Source organism: Hyperolius riggenbachi, chromosome 7 (genome assembly GCF_040937935.1).
Source record: "Hyperolius riggenbachi isolate aHypRig1 chromosome 7, aHypRig1.pri, whole genome shotgun sequence".
Lineage (NCBI taxonomy): Eukaryota > Metazoa > Chordata > Amphibia > Anura > Hyperoliidae > Hyperolius > Hyperolius riggenbachi.
In genome coordinates, this window is record NC_090652.1 from 197,353,291 (window position 1) to 197,376,313 (window position 23,023).

A 23,023-nucleotide genomic window follows, 5' to 3' on the forward strand; every position below is an offset into this window, starting at 1 on the left:
GTGTGCCAGCCTGCAACCCGCCCCTTGCTTCCTGGTGCCCTAGGCCATGGCCTATGTGGCCTTGCCTGAAATCCGGCCATGACCACTATACACTTATGGAGAGGCTTTGGGTAATAGCCCGATTTGCCCCTATAGTAACAATGGCCCTGCACAAAAACATTCAATAACTGGCATTCTTGCATTCTTAGTCATGAAACTTAGCTATTTTATTTCTTAGACACAAGTCCATATACAGTATGCAAATATGTTTACCAAATATAACATTTGTCAAATTTACTGGCAGAAAATGGATGAAAAATCATCTTGAAGCAGAATGGAAAAACAGAAAGCACCATCGCTCTGGCTTATCAGCTGCTCATTCAATTGCAAGTTTTCTATCCTGGTGGCAACATACAAGCAATGGAGAAATTGTTTCACTTGGTGTCCTTTGCAAAGGTAATCTAAAATACTGACATTCCAAGGGTAACTTTTTTATACCCTTATTTGTAAAGTGATTATGATTTAAATTATATGTTGTGTCTATACATATAACATTTTTAGTACTTTGCAAAGATTTCAGGTACTTGTAAAAAACAGTCTTTGTGAAAATGTAGTTTTTATTTATGAGCTAGCAAAGAAAGCTGGAAGAGATAGTATACAGAAGCGTACCTAGAGGGGTACAGGCAAGGCTCGTGCCATGGGTGTAACAGCGTCAATGGTGTCATGCCTGCCCCTATATTTAGCATGGTACATTGTAAAGGTAGTCCTCCGTAGGCACTGTGGAGTGGATGATTTCTCCACGGTCAAGCTATGACTGGTTAGCTACTCCCACACCCTCTAATGGACATATTTGGGTTTAATCACGTCCACTAGGTGGTGCCATTCAAGAGATAGTAAGCCGAGTAGCACACAATTAGCTGCTGGACAAGCATGTAAGGTACTTTGCTATGCCACCTAGTTTTGTATAAATAGCCACCTTGCACACATTCTATAAATAGTGACTTTTCTTAGCCTTGTCCAGGGACATAGGGTCTGTGCATGTACCAGTACAGATTTACCTTCACTCCCCTCCTGAAGCTCATTATGCTGTTCACGGTGCATGCCAGCACTACTCTGCAATGTATCTGCTCCCCCCCCCCCCTTGCTGGAGCTGCTCTGAGTATGATGCTGTCACTATTCCTGCTGGGTCTTCTTTACCACCTCCCCTTAGCACTGCATCTCTGAGCCTAAAGATTTCAGTGACCATGCCCTCTAAAGACCCCATTTGGAGAGTAAGGAGGGGACCCCCTGAGCCATTGAATTTCAGTGCCCCAGCCCTGCTGGTTCCCAAGATAGGTTTGTATGTCTTATCTTGAAAACTAACAGGGCTGGGGGTCTGAAATTTTGTACAGATGTGGCTCAGGGGGTCCCCTCCCCACCCTTCGGAATTTGGGTCCAGATGTGGCATGGTCATGGAGATCTTTACCATGGTTCATAATACATTGGTCCCCAAAAAATCCCCCCCCCCCATAATATGTCAGGTCTCTCGGCATCCTATTGTTCCTTTTGCTTGTGCTGCTGCCCCATCTGAACGATCTGGGACTAGAGCTTTAGTCGCAGCTTACTGCGCATGTGGGGTCTTGTCCACGCGCTTCCTAGATTGCACTTCCTTGGCCGGGTGTATGCGCAGTACAATTCTTTTGAGAATCACACAAGCATAGAAGCTCCCTGTGATGGGAGTCTGATCTATTAGGTGTGTGGACAAGACAGAGCATGCGCAGTAGCTGCGACTACATCTGGAAGAAGACCCCGGTACAGTTAACCATTTACCGCCATCCTAACGTATTAAAACGTCATGCTTACCGCTATTAACAGCAACATGACGTTTTAATACGTCGCGCATTCCCGCCGCTGCTACCGCCGTGTGTCCGCCGCTACCGCCGCCATTACCGTCGGGATCCCGTGCTGGGCGATTGGGGAAGAGGACTGAACAGTCCTCTACCCAATCGCAGTGCCTGGAGTGAATGGACGTGACCGCGAACAGCGGCTACGTCCATTCACATAAACAGGAAATGTAACAGTTTAATAAAGTGTGTAAAAAAAAAAAAAAAAAGTGAACACGTCCTATGAGTGTTCACCAGCGCCATCTTGTGGCCAAAAAGTATATTACACTTACAAAATACATACATTTTCAAGTATATACACATCATTAATAAAATTACACTTCCAACCCTCCCCCCCAAAAAAAACACTTGTAAAAAAAAAAAATCAGCTTAAAAAAAAAAAAAAATAGTTGCCTTAGGGACTCAGCTTTTTTTATTCTATATTTTATGGGGGAAAATTAATTTTAATTTATTACATAGGGGCTTGTAATTATGGCCAGAACAAACAGAAAAATAACCACTTATATTTCAAAATAATATACTGTCGCCATACATTGTGGTAGGGACATAATCTAAACGGTTTAATTATCGGGACCACTGGGCAAATACAACGTGTTTGTTTTATCCACAGGAGAATGTTTAATTTTAAAACTATAAAGGCTGAACACTGAGAAATAATGATTTTTTTTCTTTTTTTTTCTGTTTTTCTCATTAAAATGCATTTAGAATAAAAAAATTCTTAGCAAAATGTACTATCCACAGAAAGCCTAATTGGTGGCGAAAAAAACGAGGTATAGATCATTTTCTTGTGATAAGTAGTAATAAAGTTATTAGGGAATAAAAGGGAGGAGCGCTGACAACTGAAAATTGCTCTGGTCCGTTAGGATAAAAACCCTTGGGGGTGAACTGGTTAAGATGCTTTCTAAACTGTTCTCACTCATCTTTGCTAGGAAGCTTTAATGAGAATTTCTGTTTAGGGACTTGGGTGGTAAGAGGGCTAGAGAGTTTCATCATGCCCTCTTTGTCACAGAGGTGACAGCGCCAGTGAAGTGGGTGTATTATAGTATTGGCCCATGCAGTCATTCTTTTATACCTTGTGCCACTTGTGTTTGCCCTGCTCTTAACCCCTACAGGTAGAGGTGGAGTGCAGACAGATATGGGTTACTTGAGATGTACGTGGAAAAAACAACCGCAGGGATGCATAATTAGGATACTGCAACTCAACTGGCAGCTCTCCAGTGCTATAAGGACGGACTACAGGGGAGCGCTGATGGCAAGAGAGTTATGGAGTCTTGAAATGTTACTGTCAGAAATCGCGGAAGAGCCGCCGCCAGGAGTCAGCGGCAGGCGGCTCTTTCCGCGCACGATATGGGTAAGCACGGGGAGGCAGCCGCCTCCACTCAGTGTGAGGCGGCTACCCCCGTGCATGGCATTGCGGAACGCGGCATAACCACCGCGTCTGACCGAGTCAGCGGCAGGCGGCTCTTTCCGCGCACGATATGGGTAAGCACGGGGAGGCAGCCGCCTCCACTCAGTGTGAGGCGGCTACCCCCGTGCATGGCATTGCGGAACGCGGCATAACCACCGCGTCTGACGTGGCGGTTGGCGCGTATGTCCCCGCTGCGGAGACACCGCAGAGCAGGGCTGCGGTGGCTGGGACTCGTAGTCCCTTCAGGTTTCGTAGGACACGCGTGCGCACGGAGAGGCAGGCCTTATAGCAACCAGTAGTGAGTTAGCTGACCAGGCTGGTCAGCTGACTCTGACTCCTCTCCTCATTGGTCCAGCACTTAGGGAGGTGCTGGGGAAACACATGTGTATATATACCGCTAGCTGGTCATTTCTCTGGTGTCTGGCGTTGCGATCACATATGTGGGAGCACCCAGATCCGTAGTCAGATCCATAAGTGTGCCGGGACCAGCTGGAGCTGTAAGCTTCTGTTGATAGCTAAAGTACTAATTTGATTATGATTATATGTTATGACCTTTGCCTGCCTTGACTATCCTCCTGAACTCTGATCTTGTACCTCGATATTTCTGATACTCTGTTGCCGAACCCCGGCTCGTTCCTAGACTCCGCCTCAGCCTCCTGATTCTGTACCTCGATATATCTGATACCCTGTTGCCGAACCCTGCTCGTACTTAGACTCCGCCTTTGTCTTCTGATCTTGTACTGTATCTGTCCGTGTGTGTACGACCTGGCTTGTCTGACCTCGAGAACCGACCTTACCGTTAGAGGCGGTTCCTCGCTAGTGACCCTTTGTCCTGAGGGTTACTTTCAGACATTCCTTCCTACTGTCAGTCTGACTCCTCCCGTCTTGGAGAGCTCAGGTCTGCGGAAGGAAGCTGTGCAGTACTCCTTGCTGCACTAAGGCCTAGTCCTTGAAGTGTTACTGTTACACCAAACACTACACTCTACTCAGGTGAACAGAGGTTAGCTAGTATATCGGATTATCGGTGATACTGCAGATCACTTATAATCTGGTCTATATCTGTATTCCCAGTGATACTGCAGATCACCGGTAATCAGATCCTCTCTGTGCTTCACCGATCGTTACAGTTACTCCTTCATCTAACAAAAGTTTATCTTTACCTGAAAGTGAACCCCCTTTGGAGTTACGGTAACAGATTTGAATGTGTGTAGAGATAACTTTGGTACAGAATTATTGAAAAGTAAATTTCTGGCAAAATGGCAGAACTCTTTTGAGGTAATAGAGAAAGTTAGGGAGGCAAACTACAAGGTACTTTAACCAGGGAAAAGGAAACCCGAATAAATATATTGGGCTCGATTCACAAAAGGGTGCTAACTCAGTTAGCACGCCTAAAAGCTTTGGTTGTGCTAACTAGGGTGCTAAGCAGTTAGCATGACCAAAGCTTTTATTGATCACGCGCAAAGTTTAGCGCTGCGCAGTGTGCGCAAAACGTTGCACCGGGTGCGATCATAACGTCGCACTGCGCCCCATGCAGCACTAAACTTTGTGCGCGCTAACTTAGCACGCTAAACTTTGCGTGTCCTAAAGTGCTTTAGGCGTGCTAAGGGTCTTTTAGGCATGCTAACTAAGTTTGCGCCCTTTTGTGAATCAAGCCCATTGTGTGAACCATTGAAATCAATTAAGTATACTTAAGACAAATGTTTACAAGCAATAGTAACAAACGGACATGATGTGAACTTGTTTTAAAAAAGCATTTAAGTCCATACAGGTAGTCCTCGGTTAACGAATGAGATAGGGACTGTAGGTTCGTTCTTAACCGGAATTTGTTTTTAAGTCGGAACATTGTGCCATCTCTGTCCCCTGTACCTCCTCTGTATCCCCCTGTGCCTCCAGTGTCCCATCTGTGTCACCTCTGCCCTTTGTACCTGTTTATACAAGTTTAAAAGCCATTTTTTCTTTGATTTTTTAAAAATCGATTTTCTCAAAAACTACAAGTCCAATTTGAAAAATTGTTTTTTGGCTTGTTCCCATGGAAACAGAGAATCCATACCGTTCGTATCGGCGGGTCGTTCGTAAGTCGGGGACTACCTGTATAGCAGTAGAGCAACATTGCAAACATTAACAGTAATAGTGAAAGTCCATAGAAAATCAAGATAAACAGCAAGCAATGAAGTATAGCACTGCTGCACATTTCTGCATCACTGCACCAGTGAGACCGTGATCAAGGGCTCATCCCCGAAACAACCACTTTCAGTAATATGGTGCTATAGGCTGTACTTCATTTCTTGCAGTTTAGCTTGATTTTTCTATGGACTTTCACTATTGCTGTTGATGTTTGCAATGTTGTTCTACTGCTATATGAACTTAAATACCTTTTTGAATAAAGGTCTCATCATGCCCCTTTGTTACTATTGCTTGGAAATATTTGTGTTAAAAGACATCCGAGGTGAAAATAAACTAATGAAAAAAACAATTGTATCCATCCTCCTTCTCCTAAAAATGACTTTTTTAGATTTTCCACAGTTTTTTATTTTTTATTTAAATCTAGTTTTTAATGTTTTACCGTTTCATTGTCTCTGCTCAATGACACCATCATTGCAGTATGCTAAAGCTCAAGTCTATAAATTATTGCCCCTTTTTATCTCTTTCCTGCTCTCAGAAGCCATTTGCTGACAGGAAAGTATTTTATGGCTGTAATTACTTATCAGTGAGGGTTACGCTATAGTCTGACCCGGTCAGACCCGATCCCGACCAGGGCAGAAACTTTCACTTGCATACCTGATTTTTTAGGCAGAGAAAGAAAAAAAGGAACACAGCCTAGTTATTTGTGTGCTTGCCACTATACATACACATGTCTATCTCATCATGTCACATGTCACCTCGGTTGTCCTTCAAGTGTACTTTATTGATGTCAGTGTTTTATGCCATCTAATGGATGTTCCTAGAATGGTTTGAATTGTATTGTTTTAAATTCAATACAAACGTATTCAACTTTGTACTTATGAAACAAGTGCTGATGTATCTTTGTATATAGTTATTATTGTTTATGGAAGAGTCACCCTCACACTTTACATTTCTAGCACCAAAAATACTGAACTGTATGGATGTGCATACCATTGATGGGTATATAAATGTTAACTTTAATCTTTAAAGTGAACCGAGCATCATTTTTAACACCCAGGGCAGCTCTATACCAAATAAAAAATGCATTCTAAAAACATGGTTTATTATTGAAAAAAACTTTAATTTTACCTCATTTTTTTACATCTAAGAGTTAAATTAGCCACTTTGTCCGACCGCAAAGGACCTGTGGTCCCTGAGCAGGAGATGGTGAAAACAGATAAGAAATTGCCTCTTTAGACTTAATTGACCACAAACAAACCCCCATTGTACTTCAAACAGAAAACATCAGTTACAGTTGAAGAATGTCACACCTAGCCTGGATAACAGCACTTGTAAAACAGCAGGGGTTGAGCTTCTGAACAATGTCAGCCCTTGCAGCTATTTGAAGCCAAGAGCTGCTTGGATCCCTTTAAGACAGCAAACTGCAAAGCAGAATGTTGCAGTAATCGAGGTGAGTGTAATAAGGGTCGGGACTTTAGTATCGTCATGTGTGTATCTTCAAATATATTTTATGTACTATTTGTAGTGGCTTGTGGAGAGACTGTATAAGTAACATAAATATGAAAACATCTGCTCATTAAAACCACCAATATTTTCTATCTTGATGTCTCATCTCCTTTCAACGGTGTACTTTGTTTTAAATTGTAAAACTAATATGCTACTAATGCTTTCCTTCTTTAAGGCCAGTTTGATGTTCCAGGTGACATTGTTTACTCTATGCCAGTGCAACTTGAGGATGGCAACTGGAAGGTGTATACCAATGTTACCATTCCTGAGGATGTCAAGACAATACTGCAACAAGCAGCCTCCGAACTGATCAAGGTAAAGTTCCATCAAAAACTGGGTGTTAGTTATTATTGTGGGAGGAGCTGTTTCTGAAATAGTGTTAGGACCGTGCAGACAGATTACTGAATGTCTGCACTGATAAGCAGATAACCATGTTTTTGCAGTGATAAACTAAAGACCAGACAATTGTTTGAAGGTGAAGAAAATAATGTTTATTTAAAGCTATGCTATATACAGTTACGCAGGGGTAGAGTCCTGCGTGAACGCGGGTGGACGACGTCCACTTACTTTTATTGGAGACTAGACGTCGTCCACCCTAGCACCCTGGAGGGGAACAGCGCAGTGGAGAGGAGCGTTGGGCAGAGCAGCGGGGAAGGGCGGACAGCCCCTTCCCTCACCTTGGGGCTCCTCTTCCTAGCTCTCCGCTCCAGATTCCAGAAAATTTGCAGCGGCGGTGGCTGGCAGCGGGCATCAGTGGGCGGGACTTACCTCCTCCTGTTCCGGCGAGTTGACGCTGTGCGTGCCGCTAGTCTGGTCTAGTCAAGACCAGAGCAGCGGCACGCACAGAGTCAACTCGCCGGAATGAGGAGGAGGTAAGTCCTGCCCACTGATGCCCGCTGCCACCCACCGCCGCTGCAAATGTTCTGGAATCTGGAGGGGAGAGCCAGGAAGAGGTGCCCCAAGGTGAGGGAAGGGGGGTAGATGTCCGCCCTTCCCCGCTGCTCTGCACAATGCTCCTCTCCACTGCGCTGCTCCCCTCCTGCTGGGGGGACACCTGGCTACCTATTCTGCGGACGCCTGTAGACTGGCTATACTGGGGACACCTATACACCTGGCTACATATACTGGGGACACTTATACACCTGGCTACAGATACTGGGCACATATACACCTGGCTACATATACTGGGGACACCTATAAACCTGGCTACATATACTGAGGACACCTATACACCTGGCTACATATACTGGGGACACCTATACACCTGGCTACATATACTGGGGACACCTATACACCTGGCTTCATATACTGGGGGCACCTATACACCTGGCTATACTGGGGACACCTATACACCTAGCTACATATACTGGGGGCACCTATACACCTGGCTACATATACTGGGGGCACCTATACACTTGGCTACATATACTGGGGGCACCTATACACCTGGCTACATATACTGGAGACACCCATACACCTGGCTACATATACTGGGGGCACCTATACACCTGGCTACATATACTGGGGACACCTATACACCTGGCTACATATACTGGGCACATATAGACCTGGCTACATATACTGGGGACACCTATACACCTGGCTACATATACTGGGGACACCTGGCTATACTGGGGACACCTATAGACCTGGCTACCTATTCTGGGGACATCTATACACCTGGCCACCTATTCTGGGAATATCTATACACCTGGCCACCTATTCTGGGAATATCTATACACCTGGCCACCTATTCTGAGGACATCTATACACCTGGCTACCTATTCTGGTGACATCTCTACACCTGGCCACCTATTCTGGGGACAATTATACACATTACTACTTATACTGGGGACACCTATAGACCTGGCTAGCTATACTGGGGGTACCTATTTTGGGGGAACTGCTGTCAGATCTGTATTTTTGGGGAACCGCTGATGCCAGATTACGTGTATTTTGGGGAACCGCTGCCAGATTGTGTTTGTTGGGGGACCACTGCTGCCAGATTACATGTATTTTGGGTGTTACGTGTATTTTGGGTGATCCACTGCCAGGTTTCGCGTATTTTGGGGAACTGCTTCCAGATTATGTGTATGTTGGGGGAACAGCTGCTGCCCAATTGTCTATTTTCGGGAGAACCACCTGCTAGGACTGAAAGTAATCAGCACTGAACTAAACATGAACAATTCTCACATTGCTTACTGCCACTATACTTATAATGTCCTTAACTTGTAATATTCACACTGTCTGTCCTTGTATTGTTTTTGTTTGTGTTTGTTTGCAACTGCCAAGACAAATTCCTTGTAGGTGCAAACTTACTTGGCGAAAATAAATTGATGCTTACCTGAGGAAAATTTGATGTTTACCTGAGGAATGAATTGATTCTGATTCTGATATTATCTGTATTTTGGAGTAACCTCTGCCAGATTATGTGTATTTTTGGTCAAATGCTGTCAGATTACATCTACTTTTTCGGGATACACTACGACAGAGCTCAAACTTCCCCTGGCAGACCTTTTATACCACTGCTAAGGCCATGTATATTTGGCCCCACCCATGACCACGCCCACGCTATGCTTAACCATGCCTATTTTTGGCGAGGTTTTTAGGGTGAGTCCACTCACCTCTTTTTCCAGGACTAGACCCCTGCAGTTACGTACAAGTTAGATCAAAGTAAAACCAGAATGCTCTTTCTATAGACATGGAAACAAGGTGGGTACCTTACTGTCAAGGATGTCGAGACCTCCATTCCATAACACAATTATTACCTCACTTAGGTCACCTTCAGGTCAGATCCAACATAATCCCAAAGACATTAATTCTATTTTTAAGGATTACTATAAACAATTGTATGCAGATCCTACTGCTCCTAGCTCCAAGGGAAAGGTACAGAGCTGGTTAGCCAAAATATCTCTTCCAACTCTCTCGGAGGATGACCTGGCAGAGTTGAACTCCCCAATAACCGAAAATGAAATCCATACTACTATAAAGGGCCTTGCTAATGGTAAGGCACCAGGTCCAGACGGTCTGTCTCCCGAATTTTTCAAGATGATACGACAAGACCTGGTGCTTCACCTATTATCGCTGTTTAATAAGATATTGAAAGAAGGAAGATACCCGTCGTCAGCAAACATGGCCTATATTAAACTACTTCCTAAGGCTGGTAAAGATGCCTTGCAACCTGGCTCATTTCGGCCGATATCACTGATTAATCAGGATATAAAGATACTATCTAAGATAATGGCAGACAGATTGGCTAATTTATTACCTCAATTGGTTAGTTTTAATCAAGTGGGGTTTATAAGAAATCGCTCTGCGGTTTCCAACATTCGTAAATTGCTTCTAGTTCAAGATTATGTAAAAGCCTATCCCAAGACGTGTAAAAATTATGCAATTTTAATGATCGATGCTGAAAAAGAATTCGATAATGTGTCTTGGGAGTGGCTTGACGGGGTACTGGACAAAATGAACATTACAGGTGACTTAAGGAATTTAATTAATGCTATGCACACTGATCCGCGGGCCCGTATATACACTCCAGGCTTCCTATCAGATCCCTTTATGTTAGAAAAAGGAACGAGACAAGGGTGCCCGTTGTCTCCCCTGTTGTTTAATTTAGCCCTGGAACCCATGACTCAGTACCTGAAAGCAAATATACAAGGCGTGGAAGTTAGTGATAGCAGAGTATCCCAGGCCATGTTTGCTGACGACATTTTATTATTTCTAAAGGACCCATTGACCCAGTTGGAACAGGTATTAAAAATAGTTAAAGAAGTTGGCAGCCTAAGTGGATTTAAAATTAATGTCGCAAAGTGCGAGCTGATGTATCTATCTCCACAGGCCCCTCCACTAAACCTGACTCATCTTCAGGTAAAAGTCTGTTCACAGGTGACTTACCTGGGAGTAAAATTCCATAAAGATCCTGCTCTCATGTACTCAAAAAATTATTACCCACTAATAACAGCCATTAAACGCCAATTAGCTAACTGGGAGAAGCTACCTATAAATCTGGTAGGGCGAGCAGCACTAATAAAGTCAGTGTCTTTTGGTAGATTGTTGTACCCTCTGCAGACAATTCCGGTGCTTTTGAAGCACTCGGATATAAAAGATCTTTACAAGGCATTTTCCCGCTTTCTCTGGAAGGGAGGGAAGGCAAGAATAGCTCTATCCAGGTTACAATTACCCAAAATTCTAGGAGGCCTTACTATACCGGATATAAGAAGATACAATTTAGCTTGCATTACGCGGTCTCGAGTCTTCGTTCTCGGAACCATGGGCACTATCTGGCCTGCTACATACATCTCGTAAGCACCTTCCTCCCAAGGTCAGATGCAGCAAAATAATTAATGACACCATAGTAACCTGGAGGGAGCTATGTAAAATCTTTAATATGCCTTATATGGTTTCCAAATACATGCCATTATGCGGACTGCCTGAATTCCCAGCAAGCTTACCCCACGGGGGTTTTTTTGAATGGCGTGAAAAGGGGATCAAATGTCTGGGACAATTGATAGATTTACACAAGGGTAAACTACTAACCTTCTCGGAAACGAGAAGCAGGTTTCGTATTCCGCAACAGCTGTATTATGGCCAAATGAGGTCCTTCGTAAAAAGCAAGAGTGAGCAATTTAAGAAGATAGCCTTCTTGAATAACTTAGATGAGTTTCTAGCACCACATGTCCCCTAAAATATCGTTATCAATGATCCAAACAGACCTTCAAAAATTGTCGGCCCCTAGAAAAGCATCTATTAATTTATCGAACTGGTCTAAACATATACCGGGGGTAGATCTACCCAATAAGATCCTAGAAGGCTACAAGAAATTTCAAAATTTGGTAATTGGGGAAAACTGGCGGGAATCTCACCTTAAATTAATACATAAAGCAAAATACGCTTTCAACATTAAATATAAGACTCCCCTGGTGTATTACACACCATAATGTCCCAAATGTTCCTACCCCAATGCAGATTTATTTCATTGTATTTGGACCTGCCCAGTAATAATTGATTTTTGGAAAATAATACTGCTCTATATTAAACAAATGTGTAAAACTCAATTAGAAATGCTTCCCTTGCTATTATTATTTAACTATGAAGAACCTAAACCGGAGGCAGGGGGAGAATCCCATTCAGTAGCGAAAGGCATAAGCAATCTAGCCCATCTAGTACTGATAGCGTCCCGGAAAGCAATCTTTAATAAATGGATCTATCAGTGTCCACCAACAACCTGGGATGTGAAGGAGGAACTAACGCATTTATTTCAGTTGGACAAATTGGACGCGATTATTCATAAAGACAAAAAGACAGTCTTTTTTTTTTAAAAATGGAAGCTCTTTATTTTGATGACACATACACGGCAGGAAATTAAAGATCTGATGGAGCATTTCAAATACACGAAGTGGTACCTCACAGAACATCTCTTGGGTACCCTAGGAAAACTAGATATAACAGAAAGACACTGAAAAGCAAACGGTCGGAAATGGCAAGGGGAGGAGGGTGGGAAAGAGGGTGGGTCACAAAGAAAAGAGTATTTACCCAGAAGTATTTATGTACAGTTTGAATATTGTGAATGCATTGTACCATTCTAATTGTTCATGTACCACAATATGCCATTCTTTTACTCTGTGAATTTGGGGTGTTAATATGTTAAAATCAATAAAATTTGTTGAAAAAAAAACCAGAATGCTCAACACCAAGATCCTATTTACCTAAGAAACTAATCACAAACAATATATACACAAGGTTCAGGCATGCAAAATATACTGTATTGTATATACAGAGACACAAAATATATAAATTGGAAGGTGAGGTAAATAGCAGAGGTCAGGATCAGGAAAGCATAGAAACAGATTCAGGACAGGAACATGGCTGCATTCTGTGGTGGCTGGGCAACAGAAATACCTTGAGTCTGTGGCGAATGGGCAGCAAGAATGGCTGGAGTCTGTGGTAGATGGATGGCAGGAACACCCATAGTGTGTGGCAGCTGGGCAGTAGGAACATCTGGAGTCATGATTACCAGTATTACATTGACAACATTTATATATTGAGCTGTAAAATCTATTTTATTTCAGGAAAAACATATTGCATTAGGAATGCCACTTGAGGAAGAAGTCAAAAGGCAGGAGGAGCAAGCCATAACAGAAGATTCTACAGAAAGTGGAATCACTGGTAACTAGTCTCCTCTCACTACGATTGAACAACGAGCAGTATACCTTGAACAAGCATGCAGTTGCAGTGTACAGTATATATACACACACACACACACACACACACACACACACACACACACACACACACACACACACACACACAGTATATGTGTGTACATACTGCTAAAAAGGATAAAGCAAACTCTTAGACAACACAATTTAAGTCAAGGTGTATATATACAGTGTGTGTGTGTGTGTGTGTGTGTGTGTGTGTGTGTGTGTATATATATATATATATATATATATATATATATATATATATATATATATATATATATATATACAGGATCTTCTCAAAAAATTAGCATATTGGGATAAAGTTCATTATTTTCTGTAATGTACTGATAAACATCAGACTTTCATATATTTTAGATTCAAATACACACAACTGAAGTTGTTCAAGCCTTATATTGTTTTAATATTGATGATTTTGGCATACAGCTCATGAAAACCCAAATTTTCTATCTCAAAAAATTAGCATATTTCATCCAACCAATAATAGAAAAGTGTTTTTTAAAAAGTCAACCTTCCAATAATTATGTTCAGTTATGCACTCAATACTTGGTCTGGAATCCTTTTGTAAAAATGACTGCTTCAATGCGGCGTGGCATGGAGGCAATCAGACTGTGGCACTGCTCAGGTGTTATGGAGGCCCAGGATGCTTCAATAGCGGTTTTAACCTCATCCAGAGTGTTGGGTCTTGCGTCTCTCAACTTTCTCTTCGCAATATCCCACAGATTCTCTATGGGTTTCAGGTCAGGAGAGTTGGCAGGCCAATTGAGCACAGTAATACCATGGTCAGTAAACCATTTACCAGTGGTTTTGGCACTGTGAGCAGGTGCCAGGTCGTGCTGAAAAATGAAATCTTCATCTCCATAAAGCTTTTCAGCAGATGGAAGCATGAAGTGCTCTAAAATCTCCTGATAGCTAGCTGCATTGACCCTGCCCTTGATAAAACACAGTGGACCAACACCAGCAGCTGACATGGCACCCCAGACCATTACTGACTGTGGGTACTTGCCTGCTTCACTTTCTTAGTTACATAGTAATACATTAGGGCAGCACAGTGGCGTAGTGGTTAGCTCTCTCACCTTGCAGCGCTGGGTCCCTGAATCGAATCCCAGCCAGGGCACTATCTGCAAAGAGTTTGTATGTTCTCTCCATGTTTGCGTGGGTTTCCTCCGGGCACTCCGGTTTTCTCCCACATTCCAAAAACATACGGATAAGTTAATTTGCTCCCCCTAAAAAAATTTACCCTAGACTACAGTACTTACACTACATAATATAGACACATGGCAATGGTAGGGATTAGATTGTGACAAGACAATATATATATGTATACTGTACAGCGCTGCGTAAAATGTTGGCGCTATATAAATACTGAATAATAATAATAAAAAATAATAATTACTTTCTACGTACCTTATATATATATTTCTACGTAGCTTATGCTTATAGGAAGTCATGTGTGAGGACATCTTGTGGCCAAATAGTAAAATGACACCTACATGCATTAGGGACTGAAGTGTTTTTTAAAGTGAACCTCCGGACTAAAAATCGACTCAGCAGCACTGAAAAGACCTGGTGTTTCTTTAACAGTTTCACAGCATCAGAACTTTGTTTCTCTTATCCAAGCCTCATTTTTAGCTGCATATAAGAAAACTGCCCGGGCTTTTTTCCCCTGATGCTGTGCAAAGCATGATGGGATTTCTGATGTTGTTGCTCTCGTTCTGCTGTTTTGGTGCAATTTTTTTTTTTTTTACATTTTGAATTTGAAGCCTAGCACATGCAGCAGGGAGGGGTTATCAGGACACAGGACAGTTGGAACTGTGTCTTATGCTCTCTGTCACCTCCTTTCAACCAAAAAGAAGGCTGCCCCCATGACAAAGATGGCAGCCCCCATTAATCACAAACATTTGCCTGTTCTTTTAAAACAGGGTGGGTAAAAAATTATATTACCCATCTATTCTAATTAACATAACTAATGTAACTTAATGACAGTATGTTTGTTTAGGCTGAAGTTCCCCTTTAATATGTATGACAAGAGGGTACATCATTTTTTAATTATGGACTTGTAAATAGGGATGGGTATAAAACTGAAAAAATGCATCTTCATTTCCAAGTAAAATATTGTCACCACGCATTGTACTAGGGATATAATGTAAATGTTGCAATAAACGAGACAAATGGGCAAATAAAATGTGTGGCTTTTATCCACAGAAGAAGTTTAATTTTAAAACTATAATAGCCGAAAACTGCGAAATAATGATTTTTTTCCCATTTTTTTCCTACTTATTCCTGTTAACATGCACTCAGAATAAAATAATTCCTAGCATAATGTACCACCCAAAGAAAGCCTAATTGGTGGCTGAAAAAAACAAGGTATAGATCATTTTGTTAAGATAAGTAGAGATAAAGTTATTGTGGAATAAATGGGAGGAGCGCTGAAATGTGAAAATTCCTCTCATCCATAAGGTGAAAACAACTCATGGGCTGAAATGGTTAATTGCCCCTCAGAGAGGCTTACAATCTAATCCCTATCATAGTCTATGGCTAATTTTTAGGGGTAAGCCAATGAAATTATCTGTATGTTTTGGGGATTTTGGAGGAAACCGGAGTGCCTGGAGGAAAGCCATTCAGACACAGGGAGAATATACAAACTCTGTGCTGATAGCGTGCTGTCTGGGATTTGAACCAGGGACCTAGCACTGCAAGGGGAGAGTGCTATCCACTACCCCACCGTGCTGCCCATGGCCCTACGTATAAAGTGGTTAATGTCAAACTGAAAACGGATTATCAGAAAGTGTATTAATTTAATAACATCGCTTCCTCTGCTGTCAATCTCAGCCGGAGGGGGTGGGGGTGATTGGACACCAGGGTAAAACACCCTGGTTTGTACCACATTTGTTGCCATAGGTGATAAGCATAGGTGCATATTAGTGCGCATGTGGTTCTCATTGACACTGTAGACTTACAATCATGATGTCCTCAACTGGTGGCAAAGAGGATGTGATTATACTGTAGTGTGATTAAAGAGCCTTTTTGAGCTGATCAGTGTAAAAACAACTAATATAAATCCATTGATTCAATGTAGTACAATAAGTGCGCCAATAAATATTTCTCCAGTGTTATACATCACATTCACCAGCAAGATTACACACAACTCTCAACTTTTTCTGACACATCTATTTACATTTAGAATTTGACTATTGATTTACCATCCTAATGTGCCAGTACATATTTAATTTATTTTTTTGTTATGAAGTGAAAGAAAATTAGGCCATTTTAGTGGTATCATGGATCTATCTCATAATACCTGGAAAGATTTATATTGACTGCTCATTTGTGCCTAAGGCACTTAGGCAGGTCATATGACTTTTTGTGTAACCTAATGATCTGCTGCTATTCTTGGCTGCAGATCAATATATTGAGGAGGCATCTGAAGGAATAGGTTATGATACTGTTGACAGTTTCAGAGCTTTTTGGTCATGCCTAAAAATAAGTCTTAAAGCTCTGATTACCACTGGCTTGATTAATTCCACAGGTTGAAAACAAGGACCCCACAAATAAATTAAAAAGGTAACCAAAAATAGAATTTGAGTGTTAGCATATACATAAAATTTAAGAGGCCCTGATCAGTGTTACATTGTACAAATGAGCCATCAGCAGGCTTGCCCCCATACTCAGTGCTTACAGATGCTGATGTGCTTACTGAAGAGTACTTCATTAGAGGAATGGTAATGAGTAAAGATGGTCAATGAGATGCAAAAAATTCAAGCTTGCAAGCAAATTCCATGTGTCTTGAAATTTTGCAGGTTTATAAGTATACAATTTGTTGATAGTAGTCAGTATGACCTGCAACAGTTCCAACAGTTACCAGTTATTCATTTCATTTAATAAGTAACTAACATTCTTTCAATTATACTATATGGTGAAATGGAGCTGGTTTGAGAATAGCATTCTTTATAGCTGACATGGATAATAATTTGTCAGAGCAAACAAGTTATTTTCTCACTCTAGTTCCTATTTTATCACCCCTGTTGTTATCTTTACACATATGCTGGCAAAACTAGGTGGGAGAGGTGAACGGTCAAATTTAAAGCTTCTTCTGTGCTAATAGAGTTATCTCTGTGGCTGGATAGTAGCTGGATAGTGTAATGGTTAAGGGCTCTGCCTCTGATGTAGGAATCCTGGGTTCAAATCTCTCCTCTGCCTGTTCAGTAAGCCAGCACCTATTCAGTAAGGAGTTCGTTGGGCAAGACTCCCTAACACTGCTACTGCCTGCTGAGTGCGCTCTAGTGGCTGCCTCACAAGCACTTTGAGTCCGGCAGGAGAAAAGCGCTATACAAAAAAATAAATTATTATTATTATCTCAGTGGTGGGTTACATCTCCTGGGTCCTTCAGTTTCTAATATGTTTAGAAAGTGGAGGAGTAGAATACCAGGAGATTCCACATGACACATGTAAGCAGGCGTAAGGCCATGTGATGGGAGCCTAGATCATCTAGCTATTCAGTTATCAGCAAGAAGGTCATTTTACCATAGAAAATTATATATTTTATTACACCTTCATTTAAGCAGGTCATTCTCTATAGTTTTTATATTTCACAACTTTATTGTCGCATCTCAATCTCTTTCAGATTTACAAGTTTCATTTTCTAAAGTTGAAGTTCCATTACATGAATAAAAACCTGCAGGTCACCCAAGATACTCATTAGGAAACCAGCTGAACTAAAAATGAAAGTGCATTATGTTAAACATGCTTTACATTTTTCATGTGCACAATTTCATACAAACTGTTATGTAAGTACATTACTGTTATGACTGTGCTTATTAAAAGGTTTTTTTTCAACTCTTTCCTTGTGTTCCATATTTGCCTTTTAACGGTAATGCAATACAATGTATCAATAATTCTAAAGCTACACTCGTGCCACATACACTTAAATACACTTAATTTGCAATAAAATTAAGTTGAGGTACTTTTTGAGCCAAATTAAATCTTAATTTATTTCAACCAGCAACCTAATTAAAATGTCCTACAAGACCATAGTGTTATCTTGGCTACTTCACCCTTCTCCATTACAATTAGTCAGCCTCCAAAAAATTTTTTATTCCCTTTCCCATCCCTCTCCCTTAACTCCATTAACCACTTAAGGACTACTGCAACAAGTCAGTGCTCTGCAGCTTTAATAGCCTGCTGCAGAGCCGAGCAACTTAGCACACAAATTTAATCCCCTCCCCCATTTTCTGCCTACCAACAGAGCTTTCTGTTGGTGGGCTCTGATCGCTGCTGCAGAGTTTTTTTTTATTAGTTTATTTGTAATTTAATTTTAAATAAAATTGTCTATTTTTTTATTTATTTTATTCCCCCCCCCCCCCCCTCCCCTGTCAGCCAATCAGGGAGATCCTCTATCATAGGCATCAGCCTATGAGAGGGGATCGCAATCGGAGTGTCTCCAGGGGACAGCAAAGTCACAGGGCTGTCCCCAGTACAGCGCTGCATTAGATCGCAGCACAACATAAACAGGCACTTATTTTACAGTCTGCTAGCGGCTGGCAGACTATTAACGGAGTTCGTCACTCAAGCTGGGATGCGGGCGCATTAGCGCACTCAATCCCCTACAAACCACTCCCCCAGGACTTGATGTCAAACAGCGTTAGGCGGTCCTGGGGGAGCTGCCTTTCTGTGTTAGGCGGTCGTAAGGTGGTTAAGGGCTCCCAAGCTCCCCTTCCAATCCTACAGGGTCTTCAGCTTAGTGTGTGATGCTAGTACCCCAAAATTGATTGAGGTATTTCTCTCTGCTCATGGGACAAAGAGGAGATGGTCAGTTCAGCGCTGCGTAGTATGTTGGTGCTTTATAAATACAATAAATAAAGTTATTTCTGGCCATCCATTTTAATACAAAAAAAATGAAATTGTGCACACCCTCGGTCTACTTACTTGACGATAAGAGGGTGCAGCTCACACATGAGGTAATCACAAACAAGGCTTCAAATGTCAGATGGAAAGCAGTGTACAATGAATTACCATATTTTAAGACTATCAGACATACTTTTTCTCCCCCAAAAGTTGTGAGAAAAAGTACCTGTGTCTTATAGTCCAAATACAGGGAGTCCCCGACTTACGATCGCCCGCCGATACGAACCTACCGCCCTGCTACAATGCTGGGGCTCCCTATACTGTCCCCGGTATCCTCCTGCACTGTCCCTGTGAGGGTATCACTCACCTCATCCTGGGAGGCCGCGGTGATCAGCTGCTCTCCCTCTTCGTATCCTTGGTGCCATCCTCTGTGTCCCTGGTGTCCTGCTCCGTTCACCCTATGTGAAAGCAATTAGCGGCAGCCCCGGGTTTCACTCGCCTTATCCTGGGAGCCCACAGCAATTAGCTGATTTTCTCGCTCACTCCTTACCCCAGTTTCGGTCACGTGTGTAATGAAGCAACCAAGAAGTATTGGCACTAGGGGGGAGGAGTGAGCGAGAGAAGCAGCTGTTCGCTGCGGGCTCCCTAGGTATGTCTCATAGTACTAAGCGTATTTTAGTCCGACAAATACGGTACAAACTGATTTGCTCACAGTGCTGATCTGACCTTGCCCATTGTGGGTGATGTTTATCAGGTTCGCTTCTCAGAAGAGGTCACTATTAACACAAATGTAGATGATATTACTAGCTATGTTGGTGATGGAGTTTCTTTATCCAAGTTGTGGAATATCCAAAGGACTAATCAGAACACATTTCAGCTGGACACCTGTTCCTTTTTTTCTAGAAAAGGTTTTGTTTCTGCAAGAAGATTTTTTTCTAGTAGGCAGGTTTTCTTTTCATACAAGTATTACATCTCATTAGAAATAAAGGTGTTTCTCCTGATTTTTTTTTATTTTAATATACTGGATGTATTTTAAAATTAAATGAATGCTTTTAAATCAGAAAGTATTGGTACTAAATGGCGGTTTACATTTTATTTTACATAAACTTTAGGGTTTGTGCATGTAAGTATTTGAAGGTCACCGGGGGGGGGGGAGGGGGGCATGGCTTGACACAAAACCAAAATGGCTGCATTTGACTAGAGCTCCATATCCAGTACTCCGTATTACAGCTTTTTTGCAATCCTGGCTTACCATGAGAAGGCGGAGCCAGTCACAAATCCATACCAGATCACCGGCAGACCCGTTGACCCAACTGGGAAAGAATATTCTTGAAATATTCCATTCACAGGCATCTAAAACTCCTACTGCACAACTGACTAAGATGGTGCCAGAAAAGAAGGGAGCGTTGTTGCCTCATTTTACCAACAGTTCGCCTGATGCTACCTCTAAGCTGAAGGACAGATCGAGGGAACTTGTTGCAGACATCAAAGCGACCCTTGCGGCAGCAATTACAGAAGTGCAAGAGGACATGGTGGGAATCTCGGTCCGCTGACATTCTATGGAGAAAGCTGGTATTTGGAGGGACATGCTCCTAAACGCTTCTGGATGCACCCTTTCCCTCCATAACTCGCTTCTTATAGAGACCAACTGACAGATCAAGGACCTCGACAACTGAGGTAGGAGATGCAAAATCCGGGTTAGAGGCCTTCCCAAATCAGTGCTTGCAGCCTAGATCACGCTGGTCTTGACGGTCATCTTTAATGGCATTATGGACAGGCCTAAGGATGAGGCTATTGAATTTGTTAGAGCGCACCGTGCTCTCCTACCTAGAGGTGGTGACAACGACCCTCCCCACTTTTTGTCTGCAGTCTTTCCCCATCAAAGACAAGATCATGAGACCAATTCGTGATCGAGAGTAGATCATCTTCAATGATGTTCGGATTGCCATTTAGCAGGACCTGTTGCCAATCACCCTGGCTAACCATAGGGCACTGAAGCTGCTCCTTCGCCTTCTTCATGACAAGCATATTTACTACAGATGGCGCTTTCCATTTGCTCTGGCCACTAACGATGGCAACAAGAGGGCTCTTCTGCATCCGCCGGATGATGTTCCAGCTTTCTGTCGCACCTTCAATTTGCAATGTCCTCCACTGCCTGGATAGTATGCTGACTTCCAGCTCCCTGCAGAGATTCTTGACGACCGGAGGCGGTTTCATTCGGCACCTCCGCACAGTGTCGAACTGGGAGGTGGAAAAACTGAGGAAATCCACTGGCTGGCCAAGCAGCAGTAACCCTACGTTATCACTCCAAATAGAGACCTGCAGCAAGTCTTCACTCTGAGCAGCAACACCTGATTACTGCTGCTTGGCCAGCAGGTGGATTTCCTTAGCTCTCCCAGATTCTAGTCTAACACTGCCTCCACACACTAACAAATGTCCCCAGTCGGGATCTCCACATTCTTCCTTGATGAAGCCTCTCATTACCCTACGGGATGGCGTTCATAGGAAGATAAATAGTCCCCTTTCATGTGTGACTGCCCCACCTGTGTTTTTATATCATGTTGCCCACTGTTTGATTCCTCGGAGGCCCTCTTCTGCTAGGTTACATTTGTATTATTAGCCCTCAGTGGACACTGCTTGATGATATACCGGAGGCTATTGACTATCCCTGTTTGATTTCCTTGCTCCCCTTGTTTATCTCCTGATTCCCCCCGACTCCCCTTACCTCATAATCCAACGCTATTTTCTGCTCAACCCCGCTTAATTGGATTTGTGGCCCCCGTAAGATCTCCATGTTGGACATGGGGATTTTGAAACTATCTGCAGGTGGATTATCCTGCCCCACATGGCTGCCCTGTGATAGACTTTCGGTCCATTTCGCAATGTATATGGGCCCTTCAACTTGTGTTTTTTGTCCCTGGGCTTTTTACCCACAGCAAAGCTCTACTAGGATCAGAGTACATTGACAAACTTCTGATTTTTTATTTGCCTATAATGTGACTGTGCTATCTATATGCCTACGTATAGTTGCCACATAGCAGATTCTCAAGGCTCAGCATATGTTCTGTTCGCTAATGCATGTTTTTCTGCAAAGCTTTATGTTCTGCTGCAGTGTTTCACTAGGCCCGTTGGGTTGTTCACGCTTTATTGGTGTGCTGGTGGTGTGCCCACACAATCGCAGCTGGCACCATTTTAGGGGCTACGCATGGTATGGTGCATCTCCCTGTGTGCTCCTTGGCCCTATGTGGCCCGTTTTGCCTTGTTTATCCTTGAGTGCTTTCCCACCTGGCCTCTGTGGTGCTGGAAGTGGTATATCACGCTGTCAGAGGTCTATATGACCCGAGATCTGAATGCTATCCCTTCACTGTTTGATCTGTCATTTTTTCTTGCACCCATATTGTGTCTTCCTTTACTGTATTATGGACGTTTACTGTATCTTTGCTGTGGCGCAAGGCATTTTGGTCTTTTTTTTGTGCTCTGTCTGTTTGCCTGGGGCATTTCAGAGGCTATACATGAGATGGTAGGTCCTTCAGTGTACTGACTGAAAATATGTTCCCTGGTACAGTTGGGTTTATGTTGTCTGGGCCACCCGGTGGACATACCTCCTAATTACTTGATCTGGGGTTACCCGTTCGTTATATTTGCTATTAACAGATACGTACGCCTTCCAGTTACTCTTACACATATTGAAGTGGTTACCAGGTACTGTGCCCGGGAGGGTGAGAAGGATGGGGGCGGGAGTTACATTTTCTGATGGGCCACTCATTATTATACCTATTTGGGATTTTAAAATGGGTGCCATGCTTCTTTGCCCTCTTATTCTGGGGCTCCTCTTCTGGGGGGTGTCCCTTCCACCTGCCTATGGCCCAGTTTTATGGGTATGGCATGGACGGAATGCTCTCTTTACCATTTGTCATTATTATTTTGTATCTCTGATTCTGAGAATAGCCGGAAATTCTGCAAGTAGTTCTTGTCCATGGCTCCTTTGATACATTTATATTTGTTCTTGGATATCAGGACAACATATTGCCTCTTCCTCCATGGGTTCCATCACT

The 23,023-nt window shown here is 42.6% G+C and overlaps 1 protein-coding gene across 2 annotated transcripts in view; it reads left to right on the forward strand.

The window, feature by feature from the left end:
* MDH1B (malate dehydrogenase 1B) overlaps window positions 1-17,965 on the forward strand; it is a 90,339-nt gene extending 72,374 nt beyond the window's left edge. For both annotated transcript variants that reach the window (XM_068244979.1, XM_068244980.1), the window contains 4 exons: window positions 284-435; window positions 7,076-7,215; window positions 12,972-13,068; window positions 17,749-17,965. In XM_068244979.1, coding sequence (XP_068101080.1) covers window positions 284-435; window positions 7,076-7,215; window positions 12,972-13,068; window positions 17,749-17,795 — 436 coding nt within the window. In that variant the 3' untranslated portion in view covers window positions 17,796-17,965. The remainder of the gene's footprint in view (window positions 1-283; window positions 436-7,075; window positions 7,216-12,971; window positions 13,069-17,748) is intronic.
* Window positions 17,966-23,023: the final 5,058 nt, after the last annotated feature.